This window comes from Lithobates pipiens, unplaced genomic scaffold (genome assembly GCF_037356315.1).
Source record: "Lithobates pipiens isolate NorthernLeopardFrog02 unplaced genomic scaffold, aLitPip1_a1.2 Scaffold_18, whole genome shotgun sequence".
NCBI classification, from domain to species: Eukaryota; Metazoa; Chordata; class Amphibia; order Anura; family Ranidae; genus Lithobates; species Lithobates pipiens.
Genome location: NW_027507758.1, coordinates 198,431,082 through 198,453,278, shown reverse-complemented (window position 1 = coordinate 198,453,278; position 22,197 = coordinate 198,431,082). Strand labels below are relative to the sequence as shown.

Sequence of the window (22,197 nt, the reverse complement as noted above, 5' to 3'; positions counted from 1 at the left end):
CGTCACTCCCTGTAGTGGAGAGAAACCCCAACACGGGATGACCTGAGGCCGTGCCAGCACAAGCATTGCATCTGTAAGTAATACAACCAATCTATAAGAATGGACGTAATAGTACAAAAAAATGTAAAAGAAACAATAATAAAGGCATCAGAAAAAAAAAAAAAACCTAAACAAAAAATAGAACTGAACTTCTTGAAAGCCTGAGGGGTACATGAACCTCAGGAAACCCAGGGTATAAGCCTAGGTCAGGAGGGACGTGACCGGATGGTCACCAGAGGAGGCTGTAAGGATGAGGAGGGCCAACTGCTCTCCTTAAGAACTCGGAGGTATTCAAAATTGTTTAAGCAACAAATAGTCATTGGTAAGAAGAAAACCCCATGGGGTGGGTTAGTAGAGTCCCTCCTTCAAGAAACAAGGCAAAAGACAAACTTAGTATAAGCATAGCAACAGGATCTTTTCTTAAGTCTCAAAAGTAAGGGTAAGATGGGGGGACAGCATTCAAAACTGGACCACTCGAGGGGCTGCTGGGAGAGATCAGAGGGGATGCTTGGATAACCGTGGACGCTGAGGTGTGGAGAGTTGTTTCCTAGGCTTGTTCCTCACAGGTGTCCAGATGCGGCTTGGAGTATTGGGGAGTGGGCAAGGCAGGACATCAGCAGGGTGAATGTCCTCCTCCGGGAGGGGAGGCAGGCCAGGGTTCTTTAGAAAAGTTTTGCTCTCTGGAAGATCACTTGGGGTGTACTGGGCTCCGTTAGTCACTAGTAAGCGGAAGAGGAACCCCCAGTAGTATGGGACCTTATGGTGCTGCAAATAGGAGGTAATTGGATGAAGGTTTCTGCGTTTGGCCAAGGTGATGGGAGAGCGGTCACTAAAAAATATGTCACTTCGCCCCTTTATAGACAATTTGGGGTTTATTGTGCATGGTTTGGATCAGCACCTCTTTGCTTTCAAAGAAATGGAACCGGACAATAACATTTCTGGTTCTGGCTCCTGCAGGAGGTTTGGGGGCCAGAGATCGGTGGGCCCTATCAAGGCGCCAGTCTCTGCCCACAATCATGGGTGCTAGGGTATTAAAGAGGCCTAGCAGGTAGGCTCGTAAATCGTGATCTCCCACAGTCTCAGGGATGCCTCTGAAGCGTAGATTCTGACACCTCTCCTGGTTTTCCAAGTCTTCCTGTTGAAGCTGTAGTTGGGATACGGAGAGGCGCAAGTTGTGGTTTTTCCTCCTCGATGCTCTGGGCATAACTGACCATCTCGTCAAATTTATTTTTAAGAGGGTCTGTCCGTTCCCCCAGCTGGTTGATTTCCTTTCTCAGTTCCACTGCTAGTTTGTTTACCTCAGCCGAGACGTTAGTTGTAATGTGGAGCAGGAGATGTAATTTAGCATCCAATTTAGCATCTAAAATATCTGTGGTAAGGATCCCCTGTGGGGGGATGGTCCCATGTCAGAGGCTTGGGAGGCGGTAGCTGGGGGGTTCCCAGAGTTCTCCATTCCCAGAGGTAGGTCCATATTGGAGAAAGGTTCCGCAGGGGAGTGGGAGGGTAGGGGCTGAGATCTGGTAACAAAGCGGTCCATAATAGGCCCTTTTTTGCTGTTCAGGCAGGGGTTTATTATAATCCTGTTGCTGTCCAATTTTGCCCATGGGGTGATTTAGTAATGTAATGAAGGAAGCTTACCCCCGGAGATTTTAAAGGCTAGCGTAGCGTTGCAGGGGTCTTGGAGAGCACAGAGGCCCTTTAACTCACTAGAAGACATATTGGGTGACGACGGTGGGGCTAATAATGTTGTTTAACAGTTATTTTGCAGTTATTTTGCTCCTCCCTCACATTGGCAGGCTGTGGTGATGATAGAGAGCTGGGTGTAGCAAGATGGCCGTCGGCCACCAGAGTAGGTCGGAACCAGGGCCTTTCATAAGAATAGCTGCAGCTGGGTGCTCTCAGGCTCCGTTTTGGGCGAAAACTCAGGGAATTTGTTGGGAGCCACCCTGCCCACTCAACCAACCCCCCCCCCCCTCCCCGCAGCCTGGGAGTGAACCAGCCACAACCCCTCAGTACTCACCGGGGTAGAGAAAGCCCAAATGGTGGTCCGGGAGGTGGCGGCAAAATCCATCCCAGAGTGTGTCAGTCAGGCCTGCAGGTCTCAAGATGGTGGCCGGTATTCTAAATATTGAGCCGGAAATGGGCCTGATTGCACAGCTTGTGGGCGGCCAAGAGTGATCAGACTCTTATTGAGCAACTCAGGGGGAGCCCAGGAGAGGGGATGCAATGTTTTGAAGCAGAAAAGCCGATCCACAGTGAAGGATGGCTGTTGATTCAGCGAGGCACAGCCACAGTGCGTCCTTCCTCCTTTCCGTTCGGACATGCCCCCCATCAGCCATTTACATCCCGGGAGTGGAGAACTGGCAGGCGAACTAACTGAGGTTGGGCACACCAGACGTGGATCTGCTGGCCTCCCGTATTGGAAGGTGCTAAGATTCTTGTCCAGGACAAGTGATCCAGGGGCCGACGCGTCACACACGCTGGTGGCTCTGTGCGATCGGTACCAGCTGATCTACGCCTTTCGTCCACTGAAACTGTTACCACGTCTGCTTTGCAGAGTGGAAGCCGAGGGGATCCCAATGATACTGGTTGCCCCAGATTGGCCTCAGCGTCCCTGGTACGCAGATCTGGTGCGTCTGGTGGCAGATGCTCCGTGGCGACTGCCGCTGTGAGAGGACCTTCTGTCTCAAGGTCTGATTTTCCATCCTGCTTTACCATCGCTGGCTTTAACTGCATGGCTATTGAGAGCTAGGTGTTGAGGAACCGTGGTCTGTCGGACTCGTGATTCCAACTATGTTGAGAGCACGGAAATCTTCTCGGAAGATATACCATCGTACCTGGAAGGCCTACATCTCCATGTGTGAGGAGAAAGGATGGCATCTGCGCTCCTTTTCCATATCCAGGATTCTGCTGTTTTCTCAAGCAAGGAGTGGACCAGAGATTGGCATTAAGCAGCATCAAAGGGCAAATTTCAGCCTTAGTTGTCTTTTTTCAATGACCGCTGGCGTCACACTCTCTTTAGTGAGTACCTTCGATCAGGGGGTACGACATGTAGTCCCTCCGGTGTGTCCACTGTTACAGCCATGGGATTTGAACCTGGTGTTGTCGCTTCAAAAAACGCCATTTGAAAATGGGGAGATTCCCCTGTTAACTCTTTTGCAGAAAGTGGTCTTTCTAGTGACCATCACATCGGCCAGGAGGGTTTCAAAACTGGCGGCCTTGTCCTGCAAGTCGCCCTATCTGGTTATCCACAAGGATAAGGTAGTGTTGCATCCACAACTGTCTTTTCTGCCTAAAGTGGTCTCGGCTTTTCATATCAATGAGGACACTGTATTACCATCTGTGTCCTAAGCCAAAGCACCTTAAGGAGGTAGCCCTTCACGCGTTTGACATGGTTAAGGCTCTGAAGGTGCATTTGTTTGCCACGGCTCCCTTTCGGAAGTCAGACTCACTGTTTGTTTCGGTGGGTGGTCCAAAGAAAGACATGGCGGTCTCATCGGCCACCATTTCCAGGTGGATCAGACAGATTGTAGTACAAGCCTATGCTTTGAAGGGGGAAGGTGCCCCCCTTTCCGGTCACGGCCCACTCCACAATGGTAATCGGAACATCTTAAGCCTTCCGACACCAAGCGTCAGTCGCTCAGGTGCGTAAGGCGGTGACCTGGTCGTATGTCCACACGTTTACCAAGTTCTACAAGGTAGACGTCAGTGCATCTGCTGCCTGTTTTGGTTGCAAAGTTTTGCAGGCGCCCGTGTAGTTACAATTGAATATGCAATATAAATTTTTTCCTGGTTTTTCAATAAAAACTCAGTACTGTTATGTTAATGCACTGTTGCAGTTTGGTGCGGTCTTTGGTGATCACTCCTGTTGAGACCCTGTTTTATTTTATTTTTTTGTGGTGGTTTTCCACACACTGCTGTTTTTTTGTGGGTGTAGTTTCACTAGTTTCCACTGGCCATGGTGGTTGAAGTTTCTATGCTGGTTTTCCTACCCCTCGTTTTTGGCACTGCTTGGGGACGTCCCACTTGTTACAGAGAGGAGCTGTGTCGGTCAGTGAATATAAGAGAAAATAGGATTTTTTGTACTTAACGTAAAATCCTTTTCTCTGTAATTCACTGACCGACACAGCACCCGCCCCTCCTTTTATCTTTACGTTATACTACTTGTTGACGTACTGATGGCTGCTTGGCAGGGGGGAAGGTTGTAGCCCTTTTTTTAATTAAAAAAATAACAGTAAAGCTTTTTTTTTTATGTTGTGAAAGAGGTTACACTGAGTAAATTGATACTCCATTGATACTCTGGAAGACCCGGCGCATCACGGATCGTGTTAAACAGTCACTGGTATTGGCCATTTACCATGTGATTGCTCCATCAAATTACGGAAGGGTCACTTGTAAACCGGCGTCATATCATGATGCCGGTTCCTCAATCCCCTCTCTGTATCGATCGGTACAGTGCGAGCGGAGAGATTGCAGCAGCGCTGTGGGCTGGATGTGTAGTGCCCATACTCTGCCCATACTCTGCCCATCAATTTTAACAGAAACAAATACATTTTTTTTTTTTAACCAAATTTTCTGTCTTTTTTTTTTATTCATAGCGCAAAAAAAAAAAAACAGCGGTGTTTAAATACCACCAAAAGATAGCTCTATTTGAATAAAAGGACAAAAATTTCATATAGGTGTACAGTGTTGCATGACTGAGTAATTGTCATTTAAAGTGAGAGCGCCGGAAGCGGAAAATTGGTCTGGTTAGGAAAGGGGTTTAAGTGCCCAGTGGTAAAGTGCTTAATCACTCACTGAAACCGTATGTTTTTGTTATAAATTATCCTTAGCAGAGACGGCTGAAGCACCTTTCTCCTCTTTGGGTTCAATGAAGCCTTCTCAGGGTTCACATGCTTTTCCTATGCACCCGTTGCTAGAACAGCTTATTTACACTGACTGGGATCATCCAGATAGACATTTTATTACTCCTAAAAGATGCTGATTTATCCTATGGAGGAGAAATTTACTATAAAAAAAAATGGATTTTGCCAGCAGTAGATGCGGTTGTCTCTTCTCTGAATGAGTCTAAATTGTCCAGTAGACAATGTTCAGGTGTTTTAAGGATCCAGCAAATAAGAGACAGGAAACATTGCTTCACCACTTAAACCCCGGACCAATTTGCAGCTAAAGGACCAGGCCCCTTTTTGTGATTCGGCACTGCGTCGCTTTAACTGACAATTACACGGTCATGCGACGTGGCTCCCAAACGAAATTGGCATCCAAAATTGGCGTGCTCCCGACCCCCGGCTGGGCACTTAAAAAGCAACGTACAGGTACGTGCTTTTGCCCAGCCGTGCCATTCTGCCGACGTATATGTGCAGGAGGTGGTCCTTAACCAGTTAACCACTTAAGGACCACTGCATGGCAATGTACGTCGGTGCAACGGCACTGACAGGCACAAGCACTTACATGTACGTGCTCGCCTTCCAGCGAGTGGGGGGTCCGATCGGACCCCCTCCCACTGGATGCGGCGGTCCGTTTCACTGCAGGAGTTTTCCGGGACGAGGGGATGGCCGTTGGTTTCTGGCCATCCCCTCTCGATCGCTCCTGGGCAATGAGAAGCTTCCCCCGCTGTGTATAGTAAACACAGGCAGGGAGGAAGTGAAGTCATTCTCCACGGGGTGGTCTTTTTGACCGGACTTCGAGGAGAACAGTGAAAGTAAGCGTGCACCCCCCCCAGTCACAGTGTCACTGATTGCAGTGATCATTTATTTTCTGATCACTACATTTAGTGTCAGTTGTCACAGTAAAAACTGTCAGGGCAGTTAGTGTTAGGTCCAGGGTAGCCCCCTACCCCCTCCATAAGGGTTTAACCCCCTAATTGCTCCTAGAGTTAACCCTTTCACCCCTTTTCCCAGTGTCGCTAAGCGATCGTTTTTCTGATTGCTGCATTAGTGTCGATAGTGTCGCTAGGTAGCTAGTTATTTTTTTAGGTTCACCGCCAGGTTTTTATAGCGCTAGGTACCCCCATATACTACCCAATAATGGTTTTAGCTAACCCTTTCACCAGCGATCACTGTATAAGTGTCACTGGTGACGCTGGTTAGCCAGTTAGTTATTTAGGTTCCCTGTCAGGTTTTTATATAGCGCCAGGGCCCCCCGTTTACTACCTAATAAAGATTTTAACCCCCTGATTGCCCCTAGTTAACCCTTTCACCAGTGATTACCGTATAAGTGTTACGGGTGACTCTGGTTAGTTTGCTTTTTTATAGCATCAGGGCACCCACCATTTATTACCCAATAAACGTTTAACCCCCTGATCACCCGGCAGGTGATATCAATTAGGTTTTAGGGTCAGGGTCTGCGTCGCCCCAGGCAGCCCTAGGTTAGTGCCAGTACCGCTAACACCCACGCGCAAAGCATACACCTCCCGTAGTGATATAGAATCTGAACAGATCAATATCTGATCTATACTAGCGTCCCCAGCAGTTTAGGGTTCCAAAAAAACGCATTGTTAGCGGGATCAGCCCAGATACCTGCTAGCACCTGCATTTTGCCCCTCCGCCCAGCCCACCCAAGTGCAGTATCGATCGATCACTGTCACTTACAAAACACTAAACACATAACTGCAGCGTTCGCAGAGTCAGGCCTGATCCCTGCGATCGCTAACAGTTTTTTTTTGTAGCGTTTTAGATTTAAATCCGGAAGGCAGTGCTTGGTTTTCAGGGTCCCGTATGTGGCTAGACTCCCAAAAAGTCCCCCACATGTGGTATCCCCATACTCGGGAGAAGCAGCAGAATTTATTTTGGGGTGTAATTTCACTTATGCCCATAGCATGTGTGAGCAATATATCATTTAGTGACAACTTTGTGCAAAAAAAAAATTGTAATATTCCTGCAACTTGTGGCAAAATATAAAATATTTCATGGACTCAACATGCCTCTCAGTAAATAGCTTGGGGTGTCTACTTTCCAAAATGGGGTCATTTGGGGGTGTTTTGTGCTATTTTGGCATTTTATGGCCTTCGAAACTGTGATAGGTAGTGAGGAGTGAAATCAAAAATTTGCACCCTTAGAAATCCTGAAGGCAGCGATTGGTTTTCGGGGTCCCGTACGCGGCTAGACTCCCAAAAAGTCCCACATATGTGGTATCCCCGTACTCAGGAGAAGCAGCAGAATATATTTTGGGGTGCAATTCCACATATAACTATGGCATGTGTGAGCAATATATAATTTAGTGACAATTTTTGGTAAACTTTTTTATTTTATTTTTTTTTTTTGTGTGTCATTATTCAATCACTTGGGACAAAAAAAAAAATTCAATGGGCTCAATATGCCCCTCAGCAATTTCCTTGGGGTGTCTACTTTCCAAAATGGGGTCTTTGGGGGGGCGGGGGGGGTTTGTACTGCCCTGCCATTTTACCACCTCAAGAAATGAGATAGGCAGTCATAAATTAAAAGCTGTGTAAATTCCAGAAAATGTCCTCTAGTTTGTAGATGCTATAACTTTTGCGCAAACCAATAAATATAAATATTATTGACATTTTTTTTTACTAAAGACATGTGGCTGAATAAATTTTGCCCTAAATGTATGACTAAAATTGAGTTTATTTGATTTTTCTTATAACAAAAAGTAGAAAATATCTGTTTTTTTTTTTCTCAAAATTTTCGGTCTTTTTCCATTTATATTGCAAAAAGTAAAAATCGCAGAGGCAATCAAATACCATCAAAAGCTCTATTTGTGGGAAGAAAAGGACGCAAATTTCATTTGGATACAACATTGCATGACCACGCAATTACCAGTTAAAGCAGCGCAGTGCGAAATTGTAAAAAGACCTCTGGTCCTTAGGCTGTTAATTGGTCTGGGGCTGAAGTGGTTAAAGCCTCATTTTTCATGGCTGGTGCAGTTGCTCAGCCTGCAATAGCGGCAATCTGTGTCTGTCAATCCCTTAATGACAAAGTAAAACAAGTCATCGAAGGGGAAGAGGTCCCGGATTTGGCAGAATTGCCCAGGGCCTTTTGTTTTGCAATATGACTCTATTAAGGATTCTAGTCATAAGGCGTCTCACCTTACCCTTCTGTTCACATGCGCAGGATTTTGTGGCTTAAAGCGGTAGTAAACCCGCTGAAGTTTTGATTTTTTTTTTTCCTGACCTGCAAAGGAAAAGGCATAATGAGCTAGTATGCACCGCATACTAGCTCATTATGAAATACCTTAGAACGAGGCCCCGACATCTGGCCCGATCCACGCCGCGGGAGCTTACATGTTCCCTCAGCGTTTCTTCCGGGTATCACGGAGCGTTGTGAGTGGCCGGAGCCGCGATATCCTCCCGCGCATGCGCGCAAGAGATTTCTTTCCCATCAGGGTTCGGCGTCTGCCGAACTTTCAGCCGAGAATACTCTGTGCGCATGCGCCGCTGCAGTCAGCAGCGCATTGCGAGGGGAATATCTCCTAAACCATACACGTTTAGGAGATTTTTTTTTTCATACCTACAGTTAAGCCGCCTTATAGGCTTTCCTGTAGGTAAAAGTTATAAAAATTACTATACAACCACTTTAAACATCGGTCAGCCGAGTTGCCTTGTACGAAGCTGCTGACTGGTTTTTCCTTTTATGGGGAACAATTATTTGGGGATGACTTGGATAAATATATCCAGAAGATATCTGGCGGAAAAAGTAACCTTCTTCCAGTAATAATGACATTTTTCTTTCAAACGTTCTGCCTCTCCATTGCCAGGGGTAACTGCCTCCAGACAGTTACGACTGCCTGCGCCCTCAACTCCAAGAGGAAGGCCTCAGAACCAAACGCAGGGCCAGAAAAAGCCCTGGGGACAGAAGTTTACAAAGCAGTCCCAAGGCCTCCTTATGAAGAGGCGCCCCCTCTCGATCGAGTGGGGGAAGGCTTTGGCAGTTCTCAGAAGACTGGCAGGACTCGGGACAGATGGGTCATCTCCACAGTGTCTCTGAGGTACAAACTAGAGTTTTGGGAATTTCCACCATCTCATTTTCTAAGATCGAGGGTTCCCAAGTTCCCAATAAAAAAAAGTCCTTATTTCAGGCACTAGACTGGCTGCTATCTCAGGGGGTGATCATAGATAAACCCTTAAGAGAACATGGGGTTTTATTCAAACCTCTTCATATTGCCAAAACCAAATGGAACTGTTAGACCCATTTTAGATCCCAAGGGTCTGAACCAATTCATAAAAATTCGTTCATTTTACAGTGAAACAATTCGCTCAGTGGTATCCACCCTTCAGGGAGGAGAAATTCTAGCATCAATAGACATAGAGGATGCAAATCTCCATGTTCCAATATTTCCTGCTCACCATAGATTTTTGTGATTTGCAGTAGAGCAGCAGAATTTTCAGTTTGTGGCCTTGCCCTTCGGGTTGGCCTCCACACCTCAGGTGTTTACAAAGGTCCTGGCTCTGCTTTTGCCAAGCTTGAGAGCCCAGAGTATAGCAGTAGTGGCGTACCTGGACGACCTGCTGATAGATCAGTCTGTAGTGGGGCTAGATCAGCATGTGATAAGCATGGTCAGATATCTAGAACTTTTAGGTTGGGTTCTCAACCTAGAAAAATTGGAGGTGTTTTTACCCCAGACAAAGGTTTGTGCCGTGAGAGAACTGGTACTCTCGGTCAGGACAAAGCAGACTCTTTCCATCCGCCTTTGCATGAGGTTGTTGGGAAAGATGTTTGCCTCATTCGAGGCGGTTCCCTATGCCCAATTTCAGTCAAGGTTTCTGCAAAACAGTATCCTGGTTGCCTGGAGTAGGAAAAGCCAGCATTTGGGTTGTCCAATGGTTTTGACTACAAGTGTTTGTCAAAGTCTCAATTGGTGGTTGTCAGCCAAAAAGTTGCAGAAAGAGAAGACCTTCATACCAGTCACTTGGAAGATAGTGACGACCAATGCCAGCCGATTGGGCTGGGGAGCAGTCTTGGAAAAAGACATTGTCCAGGGGAAATGGTCAGGGGCAATGGACCATCAACATTCTAGAAATTTGGATGGCATGCCTGGCCCTGAAAGCCTGGACAAACAGGCTATGAAACTGTCCTGTCTGGGTTCAGTCCAACAATGCCATGGCAGAAGCCTATATCCATCAAGGTGACACCAGGAGCTGTGCTGCCCTGAGAGGTAAACCATATTCTATCTTGGGCAGAAGAGCATGTGCCCTGCCTATCTTCAGTGTTTATCCCAGGAGTGGAAAACTGGCAGGAAGACTTCTTAAGTCACCAACAGTTGCAACCAGGGAAATGGTCTCTGCATCCCAATGTCTTTCGGGCCATATGCCAAAGGTGGGGCACCCTAGACATAGACCTGTTAGCGTCCTGGTTCAATAAAACATTGGACAAATTTTGTGTCAAGGACAAGTGATGCGCTGACTTGCAGAACATAAATGCCTTGGTAACTCCTTGGGATCAGTTTTCTCTGATCTATGTGTTTCCTCCAGATCGCTTGCTCCTGCGCCTCTTACGCAGATTAAAAGGTGAACAGAAACTTGTTATCCTAGTGGCTACAGCTTGGCCCAGGAGATCCTGGTATGCGGAATTTGTGAGAATGAGGGTAGGGGGGCCTTGGACTCTCCCATCTCGCCCAGATTTGCTTTTGCAAGGGCCAGTGTTCCATCATGCCTTACAAACTCTAAATTTGACTGTAGCGACCCTTGTGCTAGAGCTTTGTGGGCTTTGAAGTCCAGTAATAACTACTCTGATTAATGCAAGAAAACCAGCCTCTAGCGCTATCTACTATAGGGTCTGGAAGGCTCTACATCTCCTGGTGCGAGAGTAAAGGTTGATACTCGCAAGTATGTCATCAGTAGAATTGTATCCTTCCTGCAATCAGGAGTAGAGTTGAAACTAGCCACGAGTACTATCAAGGGTCAAATCTCTGCTTTGTCAGTTTTTGTCCAAAAACCTCTTCTCTCTCTTTTTTTTTTTTTTTTTTTTTAGTTTGGGTCTTTATTCAGGGAGTATTGTGTATAAATTACCTGGTCAGATCACATCTGTGTCCATGGAATTTGAACCTGGTCTTGTCGGTCCTTCAGGAACCTCCTTTTAAATCAATAGGTGATACTCCATTGGTCCTTGTGACAAAGACATTAGTATTTTTAGTGGCATTAACCTCTGCAAGGAGAATGAGTTAGCAGCCTTCTCTTGTAAAGAGCCATACTTGATCATTCATAAAGATAAGGTGGTCTTATGTCCTCGCCCATCCTTTTTACTTAAGGTAGTATCCAGTTTTCATGTAAACCAGGATATTTCTCTACCTTTGTTTTTTCCAGAACCACGTTCTGCAAGTGAAGATTTACTACACTCCCTTGACGTAGTAAGAATGGTTAAATCTGGAAGCAACAGCTCAGATACAGAAAATGTTTGCTTTGTACTACCAGAAGGTCCCAGAAAAGGGCAAGCAGCATCAAAATCAACTATTTCTAGGTGGGCCGGTAGCTCATTATTCTGGCCTATGATTTGTAAGGGAAAATTCAGCCTTTTTATCCTAGGGCACAATCTACCAGGGCAGTTTGTGCTTCTTGGGCAGTTCATCACCAAGCTTCCATGGCTCAGGTTTGCAACATGGTCACCAGTACATACATTCATGAAATTCTACCAAGTGGATGCAAGTCAACAAGAGGATGCCGCTTTTGGGCGCAGTGTTCTGCAGGCAGCAGTATAGGTCCTCACATCTGACGGCGGTTTGCATTTTTATTTTTGTCTCCCTCCCCTCAGATGGCATTGCTTTGAGAAATCCTACACAGTTATTACTGTGGTGCTTTGTGTCCCGTGATGTATGAAAAAGAAAATAGGATTTTTAATAACCGCTTACCTGTAAAATCCTTTTCTTGGAAGTACATCACGGGACACAGAGGTCTCTCCCCTCTTTTTTTATATTTACATATATACATAGTGCCTTGCTACAAAAACTGAGGTACGTCCTGTGTGGGAGGTCTTATATAGGGAGGGCGACTTCTGTCTGTAATTATGCCAGTGTCAATAACCTGAAAGTGGCGTACAACCCATACAGTTATTAATGTGGTGCTCTGTGTCCAGTGATGTACTTCCAATAAAAGGATTTTACATGTAAGCTGTTATAAAAATCCAATTATATATATATATATATATATATATATTGGTATCATGTTTTTCTCCAATAGAGAGTAAACTGTTCTTAAATGGGAAACATGCTCTGGTTGTTGCATGACTAAGTTCTTTGAGGACTCTCAGATGTAAGTTATGTGGTCCCTGTGATTTATTCATTTGTTTTAATGCTTTTTTTTTTTAGTTATTTTTTAACACTTGTTCTGTCAGTCATAAAGGTATAAACTGAGGAGAAGAATGTATTGAGCCTAGGTTCACACTGCTGCGGTACTGAAATTGTGCAAGTTCAGCTGATCTAGCACAATTTCATACCCGCATGTTAGTCCAATTTCCGGGGAATTTTCAGAGACATCTGTGCAGGTTCCTGTACAGATGTCTATTGAAATCGTACACAGTCTCCAAAAGTAGTACAGAAACTACTTTTGGGAATCGGATGGTGTTATTGCCGCCAATTTGGCATGCAATTTGACAGGTCAAATTGCATGCCAAATCTCATGTGAACCTAAGCTCAGAGAGGAAAAGAGAAGAAAAAAAACACACTTTTATACTCACCTTGGTTAATGCAGCATCAGTTTGATTGTTCATATGTCCCTCTGCTGTCTCTAAGAAGAACTGAACATTCAAACACTGCTGATCACTCAGTTCTCAGTCTTCAGCAAACGGAGAGCCAGCAACTGTCAGCTCTCTGCTCCTCCGGTGCTCACTGGAGTGCGGGCTTGTGGAGGGGACTGGAATGGCTGGCTCTGTCTCCCAGTGGCTTTCAAGAGACACTGCTAGTCCAGGAGTCTGCTTGGAACCTGACATTGAAGTCGAGATTGATCCAGAGACTTAACTGGCTGAGTTAAAGCAGCCAACACTGCACTTGAGCCCGCTGGTGGCTGAAAACAGGTCACAGAAGTGTAGAAAGAAGTGCTCTCCTGTTAAACACTGGACAAATAGGGCCAAACAAGCTTTGGAGCTACGTCTCCTTTAGCACAGTTGCCTTCTCCCTGTCACTTGTGAGCAACTTCCCCAGATAATGTTTTTACTCTGAGCAATGTCTCTCATAATCTAATTTATAATTTTGGACATTTTCGACATGCCCCTCAGGCTCCTTTGGATATAGATTACTGGTTCTCACAGTTAGGTCCTTTTACTGTACCCAACACATTTCTGTTGGTTGTTTGAACTATCACTCAAGTGTTAAAACCTCTCTACCAAGTATTGTACATATAAATGTGGAGGCTTATCATATCTCTAGGAATATGACATACATTAAAGTGGAAGTAAACCCTTCTATCATTTTCAGTCAAGGAAGCTGCCATCTTGGCCTCTAATGATTCTTCAACTGCCATAATGCTGCACATGTGATCAGTTATGAAACCAGCCATTGGATGGTTTGAAAGTTTGGTTGAGAGCACAACCAATGTGAAAGTTACATTCCCGGCATGCTGGAAATGTTAAGTGTTTTTTGAAACTGGGTTTACTCCCGCTTTAACATTGACTGGTAAACTTGTGGTAAGCTTCATCTGAGTGTAGTTGATGAATTTATATATATTTTTTTTTAATAGATATTTTCTTCAACAGGCTTGGAACCCTTCAGAATAGGACCTTACACCAACTTTGTGAATATTGGAGAGCGATGCAATGTAGCAGGGTCAAGAAAGTTTGCTAAACTGATCATGGCAGGAAATTATGAGGTAGGATGACTTGGGAGATGTGCTCAACTAAATTTTTGCTATAATGCATAATCATTCCCAACATTCCAGCAGAAGATACTTGGCACAGAGATTAGCTTTGCTATATTACAGTCGATTTGTTAAAGGCTACACTTTTCTATTAGAACATAATTGATTACAAAACACAATACACCAGTTAGCCATATAAACATAGTCCTTGTTCATAAGACAGCAGTTATGTTTACTATGAAATAATTGATGGAAAACATAAGCAAATTAATAGATTAAAAAGTAAGTACATGCCATACATTACAGTGGTTTGCCTGGCTGACCATGGAGCTGAGGAGAGACCAGATTCTCTCCTCGCCTCTATGATCTAGGAGGCCAAGAGCAACATTTTCAGTTTACGGCAGGTGTAAACTTTATTTTTTATTTATCTTTATTTTGGTTACGGATTTCACATTAACCAAATTGCATCACCAAAAGGAGTGCACAGTGAAATTCAAGCACCCACTGCAACATTAGTCTTTTATTGTAAACAAGGTACAGCAATTACACACAATACAATAAAAACTGCACATTAAAGAGCACCTCTTACTAAGGTTCCATCAGAGTGCATAGGGGGGAAAAAAATTACCCCAAGCACCCGAGGAGGATATAGCCACTTAACCTACTTCATAGAAACTTAGAAAAAAAAAATCTTAGATTGATTTAAAAAGCAAGAACATGGCTGAGGAGAGGCATGCTTTAGTGCACACCCCTCCAAGACCAAAGGGTTGGTTGTATAGACATGAAAACCAAAGCTAAGAAGAAAAATAAAACAGAGGTCATGCCACCAGACCAATCCCTAGGCCTGCCTGCTATTAAGAAAGTGTATGTAGCCAATTCTGAAATGAAGAAAAAAAAAACTTTGCAGTACTGCTTCAATTTTTATACTCCTCAGTCAGAAACTTGTATCTATAAAGGCCAGTTGTTATAGTATTTTTGGGAAGAATCTGAGCACTGGTGCCTCCATTCCTCTGAATGCTGGATGTTTTACACCTTTAGCAGCCAATCCTTCACAGTAGGGACCACAGCAGTTTTCCAGCAAGTCAGGATTGGGCTTTTACCAGCATTCAGAAGATATGGTATCAGTGAGCGTTTATAAAATCCTAAGGCTGAATGGGTGTCATCGTACAACATCAGAAGAGGCTGAAGGTCTGACACTGATTATGCTTCATATTTCTGCCCTCAGTGGTTGAATAAGTGGACAGTCCCACCAAATGTGTTAAAATTTGCTCATCCTTTCCAACAGAGGGCCGAAGCCTATTTGTAAATATAACAAAGTTTATCAGGGGCCCCTATACCACCATATTATAAATTTGTAACAAGATTTTTACATTGTGGAGCATACTAATGCCCTGTACACACGTAGGATTTTCCGACAACAAATGTTGGATGTGAGCTTGTGTATGCTCCATAGAACATTTGTTGGCGGAATGTTTGAGAGCAGGTTCTCAAATTTTCCAAAAAGAAAACTTGTTGTCTGAAATTCCGAGCATGTGTATACAATTCCATTGCACAAAAGTCCACACATGGTCAGAATCAAGCAGAAAAGCCGCACTTGCTTTTAAACTTCGTTTTTCTTGGCTCGTTGTACATCACCGCATTCTTGGCGCTCAGATTTTCCAACATTTGTGGGACTGTGTGCATGCAAGACAAGTTTGAGCCAACATCCTTTGGTAAAAAAATCCACAGTTTTGTTGTTAAAATCCTAGCGTGTGTACAGGGCAAAAGTGTGTGCCAGCACAGTTATATTCTCTCTACTGCACTTTGGAAGGCTTCAGCCCAACTCTTGATCCCTTATTTATATCACAAGGGATGTTTACAATTCTTGTGATGGGAATAAAAGTGATGAAAGGCAAAATGCCCCCATTCCTCCGTGCATACAGATGTGAACACATGAGTAGGTTGTATATTTAGAAAGGAAAAGAATGGATGCCTAGGTGTCTGGCAAAAGAGAAGTTATTTTAAATCCATTTTCTCTTTCGTTCACTGACTGACGCAGCTCCATTATTCTTGACCGTAGGGTTATTACTCCACCTTCAGGAGAGGACTAGGCAGAACATGTAACACGTGTGGAAAAAACCCCCCAGAACTTTACAGTTCCGCCCAGGTCCCTCTGGTAATAACCCCTCAGCCTGCCTCCTGCTGCTCAGTTTTTTTTTTCTGCCTAGTGAAGGAGATGGACCTAGGCTCCCTGTGCTGAATGTTTGCCTTTTGCGCAAGATTTAAGATCCTGTGATCTGCTATCAACACCTGGCTCTGTGGCAGGCTGGGTATTCTCGATCCATGTAGTCTCCCCAGCCTGGCCATCGAGTGCGTGCAGACACTAGCTAAGTGCTGGGTCGGCCACGACATGCTCCTCAGGCTCCAGGAGCGGCCGGTGACTGCAATGCTTGGGGTCACACATATGACCGGACTACCAATATCCTTGTCACAGTGTGCCATGGCCAGCAGCCACCCCGTACTGCATGGAGAGTGGGTCATTGATGGGATGTCCCCAGCTCGTCCGGATGCTAAGTACAGCTCTCCCTTCCTCGGCGGGATCGAGCAGCTGGGCATTCCCTGGGAGGTCAATTCGGGGGTCCCTCTCCTCCCTCTATTCTCTCCCTGTTCCTGTTTTCCCTCCCCCCTCCTGTGGGGAAAGCTACATGATGGGCTGCTGAGCTGTGTGTGTACCTGTAGCCAGGGGAGCTGCACTGGGTGTCTGTGGTCTCCCCACTGGATGTCTGGAGGTCTGCATGTGCTGATCGCCATAGCTCTGTTTTGCCCCCTGTCCTTTTACTGTATACAGTTGTCGCCCATTTTTGGTGTGCCTCAGTGGAAAGCATGGTCAGGGGCCATTTTTCTGTAGCTTGGCAGCCATTTTCCTTGTGATTATTATTTTTTTTGCTCCGGACACCTGGGAGCTGATACTGGATGCAGACACCTGTAACTGAATGGCGTAGCACTCGGGGTGGTGAGTCCTACGGTGGGGTCCCCTCAGTCTGCAGCAGCTAGGCACCTGTCCCAAGTACCCAAGGGTGGCAGACAGGGTGGGTCAGCCTGGCTTCCAAAACTGATGTTACTTCCCCAGAACTCCCTGCAGTTGCAACCGGCTTGTCTGCAAACAGTGCAGTGCCTTTGCACTCTGTGTCGGTGGTCCTTGAAACATTCGTTGCTAGGGTGGAGGTGGTGTGCTGGCGCAGAAGTGCTAAAAAGCAGCCCCTGCGCCCCTCTCCTCCGGGGAGAGCTCTGACGCAGACTCGGGCCCCACTGAGACTGGTGGCCCCTGATCTGTTGCTTCAGATGACACTGACCAGGACCGATTGAATAGTGAGGATGAGTCCCCGTCCTTGTCCGCGCAAGACAATGTGCTAGTTGGAGCGCTCATCACAGCTGTGCGTGATGCCCTGAAAATTCAGGATACAGCAGGTTCCTCTGCTGAAGTAGCGGCCCCTTTTGGGTCCCATAAGCCAGCCCGTACACCTAAGGTGTTTCCGTATCTGACTTATTTTAATACGTTCATATACAGGGAATGGTGAAGCCTGCAATGGACCTTCTCTGCGCCTAAAATAATGACGGTGCGCTACCCCTTTGAGGAGAGCCGCCTTAAAAAATGATCGGCTCCTACGATCGTGGACCCCCCCCATCCAGGTTAAAGTAACCACAATCCCGGTAGAGGGGACTCCTGCATTTAAGGACCCTACCGACAGGAAGGCCAATGCAGTGGCCCGTTCCTTGTTTTACGGTTCTTGGGTCAGCAATATGACCAGTTCTAGCCACAGCACTTATGTCACAGACACTGAATGGGCAAAACTTTTGCACCACAAATTGGAGAAGCAGCAGGCTACTCCCATCTACTTGGAACTAGCAGACCAGTTAGTGCACGGCCTTAAGTACGTTTATGACACGGCCCTGGATATGCTTCCCTTGCTGTCCAGGGCTGCAGTGTCAGCAGTGGTGCTGTGGTGCCTGATTTGGCTAAAATGCTGGTCTGTGGACCAGCATCTAAAAAAGCCTTGACTGATCTACCTTTCCTTGGTGAGCGGCTTTTTGGAGCCTCGTTGGATGACATTAGTAAGAATGTCACAGGTGGGAAGAGTACCTTACTCCCAGAGGCCAGGAAGACTAAGGAGCCACTCCCCAGGCAAGGGCCCTCATTTTTTGCTCAAGAGGCTTTTTTATGTCAACCATCAAGGAGGATCAATAAGCTTGGCTGCAGCGCGGGAGGTCGCTCACATCTTTCGGTGGGCAGAGCGACATGTACCAGCCCTGTCGGCCATATACATCCCGGGAGTAGTAAACTGGCAGGCGGACTATCTAAGTCAGCAGATGCTGGACCCAAGATATTAGTCACTGCATCAGGTGTTCAGGCTTCTTTGCCTGCGGTGGGACACAACAGATGTGGATCTTCTTGACTCTCAGCTCAATCGAAAGGTGTAGAGGTTAATAACCAGGACAAGAGTTCCTTTGGCTGAGACGTTAGTGGCTCCATGGAAGCCGTTCTGGCTAATTTACGTCTTCCCTCCGCTCAAACTGTTACCACGTCTGCTCCACAGAGTGGAGGCCAAGTGGATTCCATTAATACTGATTGCCCTAGATTGGCCTCTGCGTCCTTGGTACGCCGACCTGGTACGCCTGGTGGTGGATACTCCTCGCTCCCTTATGCGAGAAGACCTTCTGTCACAAGGTCCGATATTCCGTCCTGCTTTACCGTCCCTGATTTTAATGGCATGGCTGTTGAAAGCCAGGTGCTAAGGAACCAAGGTCTGTCAGACTCTGTAATTTCCACTATGCTGAGGGCACGAAAAGCATCTTCTCGGAAGATCTATACCATCGTACGCAGAAAACATACATCTCCATGTGTTCAGAGATGGGGTGGCATCCATGCACCTATTCAGTGTCCAGGATTCTGCTGTTCTTGCAGCGTGGGGTAGACCAGAAGTTGGCCTAGTCCTCTCCTAAAGGTGGCGTAATAATCCTACGGTCAAGATTTTTTTTTTTTTTGTGAATAGTTTTTATTAGAAAGTTTACACAAGAAATGTACAGTACAATTAGAAAATAATCCTTAGTGTCTCCTCCCACATTATCCCATCATTGCATAGTAATTACAATCAGACAGCAGGGAGAGGTGGAGAGCAGTTCGATTAACATACTGCAGAATAGAAAGAAACATAACATCAAACAAAACAACATAAACTGAAAATGGTTGGTCTGTCACAAGTCCGAAAGGGAAAGCCCATAAGAATATAGGTTGCAGTAGGATTGTTACATTATAACAAGGACTGGACTCTAGGGTGAGAGATTACAACAGGTGAGTACTCTTATACCAAGTGTTCCAAATTTGCCAATTGTTATCAAACTGAATTTTTTTTTTTTTTTTTTAAATATAATTTTTATTAAATTTCACAGTTACAAGTAGAGTGTTGAACAGGATCACTTGATTAATACATTTTAACATTCAAAGAAAAATAAAATGAAATAAAATGGAATATATTGAACTCGAATGAGAACATTATTATTGAAACATACATGTGATGTTTGTAATGAACAGTGTACCGCGGTCACTCCAACTGGAATTTACGGCTAAGGGACATGCCCGAACCTCTCTAGCGCCCCAATTGGGATCACACTGCGCCAGAGGAGGTTCCTCGTTTGAGGTTGAATAAACATATATTCCAGCTGGAAGATCGCCTATAAGATGATTAACGAATAATTGACTTCCTAAACGAACAATTTGCTTCCACTACCTAGTAATGACGTGGACAATATGTTTTTAGGGACATCAACGGCCATACCATTCTTTCCAACAATTCCAGTTTTTGTCAAAAGTCAAGCAAGAATTATTTCTAATCGATAATAACCTTTCATAATGATAGTTAATATTTACTTGAGCCGTTACCTCAGAGGGATTCGGAGAGAGGATATTTTTCCAGTGCCTGGCAATTATCAGTTTTGCTGTGGTTAAAACATGCGTCACAACCGTCCGGTATTGATAAGGGTAGTTATGTAAACCTAAATGGAGAATGGCCAGAGCTGGGTTTGGTTTCTGTAATATGCCGGTAATTTCGGCCAAGACCGTGAATATTTTCCTCCAGAAACTAGTTAGATTTTTACACTGCCAGAAAATGTGTAGGATTGTTCCGGTTGACTCACAATTTCTCCAGCATAATTGGGAATGCGTAGGGAATATTCTAGCTAATTGAAAGGGTGTCCTGTACCATTTAGTGAGGATTTTTTGGGTCAGTTCCCAGTGATTGATGCAGTGTGTGGCTTTATAATTGTAATGCAAGGCAACCCGCCAATGGTCGGGGTCGGGTGTTATGTCCAGATCTTTTTCCCAGGACAGTATGTTTGGAGTTTTGAGGAACTCTAGTTTGGATTGTAGATAAGAGATATGCCTCTTCGTTTACTGTGTTGTGACGTCAGAAACTGCCATACCTGGGTGTTTATTTGTATAACCGGAATGGAATGTTTAGTTAAGAATGATGAGACTTGCTTATATAGCATAATATGAGAGGTAGGTAGATTATATTTACTCTGTAAAATGTTAAATGGCATCAAAGTGCCATTGTCAAGAAGATCCTCCACTGTTTCTATTCCTAGATCTATCCATTTGTGAATATTACTATAGGGAAGAAGTATACTTAGTGTCTGCAGTGGAATTTTTAAGGTGGTGAGTTTATCTGCATGATTAGGTTGGGACATAAGGTACCTCCACGCAAGAAGTGTGGCCTTAGTGGTTGGAGACAGGGATGTAAGCGACAGCTGTTTCCAGGAATCTGCTATCAGTAGTAAACTTAAAGGATACGCCTTATTGACAAACGCTTCTATATTCACCCATAATGGGGGAGAAGATTCCTGGAACCAGCTTTTGGACTGTGCAAGAAGAGAAGCCCAGTAATAATCTTTTAGATCCGGGAGCCCCATCCCCCCTCCTTTCTTATGCCTAGTAAGAATAGCATGTGAGCAACGAGCTCTTTTCCCTTGCCAGATATACAACTTGAGGGATCTGTTCAGTTCGTTGAAATAGGAGGCTTTAAATGGAATGGGAAGTGTTCTGAACACGTACAATATTTTGGGGAGAATGATCATTTTATAGGATGCAATTCTGCCCGCCCAGGAGAGTTCAGTTTTGGCCATATTGTCCAGTGATTTCCGAATTTCCGAAGTCAACAGTTTAATATTAATCTCGGCTATCCGTGAGGTATTGGCCGCAAGCTGAACCCCCAGGTATGGAATAGATTTCTCTGCCCACATATATGGGAAGGCAGATTTTAAACTAGTTTTAGTGAGATGATGAACGCCTAAATCTAATATTAGGGACTTATTGAAATTTACTTTATAGTAAGACAATTTACCAAATTCATTGAGAATGTTGTGGGCGAATTGGAGTGAGAGAGAGGGGTTGGTGAGCAATAGTATAACGTCATCCGCAAAGAGACTTATGACATGGTTAACCCTATTGAACTTAAAGCCTGATATATGGGGATGGGCACGAATGGTCTCCGCCAAGGGCTCCATCATTAGATTAAAAATTGATGGCGATAATGGGCACCCCTGGCGGGTTCCATTCGTAATTTTAAATTCCTTTGATAATAGTCCTGAAGTGTAGACCTGCGCTATTGGGTTTGAATAAAGGGCCATAATAGCTGATAGAGATTCTCCTTGAAAACCGAATTTCCGCAAGACTGCTTCCATATAGCCCCAGTGCACCCTATCGAACGCCTTCTCTGCGTCCACTGACAGGAGCAGAGAAGGCGTTCCCCGGGTCTCAGCTTGATCAATGATATTCAAAAGGCGTCTTGTGGCATCTGATGCCTGACGGCCTTTGGTGAAGCCCGTCTGGTCTGGCTTCACCAGGTCTGGGATAAGATCATATAATCTGTTAGCGAGCATCTTTGCGTAAATTTTTACATCTCCATTTAGAAGGGAGATGGGGCGCAAATTTGCAGGCGTGTCGGGGGTTTTGCCTGGTTTTGGTAGTGTGATCACATAAGCTTTTAACATTTCAGGTGGGAAGGAACCTTTTTTCCTGGCTTCGTTGAATAATGATATGAGGTTTGGGGTCAAAATCTTGATAAAGGTTTTGTAATATCCATTGGATAAGCCGTCTGGGCCAGGAGCTTTATTAAGGGGGAGGGATTCTATGGCTTTTTCTAATTCTGGAATTGAGAAAGGGTCGTTCAAAGTTTGAAGCTGGGACTCTGATAGTGAGGGTAGATTGATAGTAGCTAAAAATTTGGCTATATCCTCTCTATTAGGTTGGGTGACATTGGGGTCGTTTCTTAAGTTATATAGAGACGAGTAGTAGTCCGCGAATGCATTAGCGATTTTCTGTGGGTTTTCTATTTTCTTGGATACGTCTGGGTAGTACAAATGGGGGATTACCGTTTTGG

At 45.0% G+C, this 22,197-nt stretch overlaps 1 protein-coding gene across 3 annotated transcripts in view; it reads left to right on the top strand.

The window, feature by feature from the left end:
* Positions 1-22,197, top strand: part of MTR (5-methyltetrahydrofolate-homocysteine methyltransferase) — a 1,186,028-nt gene that overhangs the window by 363,936 nt on the left and 799,895 nt on the right. For all 3 annotated transcript variants that reach the window (XM_077486511.1, XM_077486510.1, XM_077486509.1), the window contains exon 13: positions 13,683-13,795. In XM_077486511.1, coding sequence (XP_077342637.1) covers positions 13,683-13,795 — 113 coding nt within the window. The remainder of the gene's footprint in view (positions 1-13,682; positions 13,796-22,197) is intronic.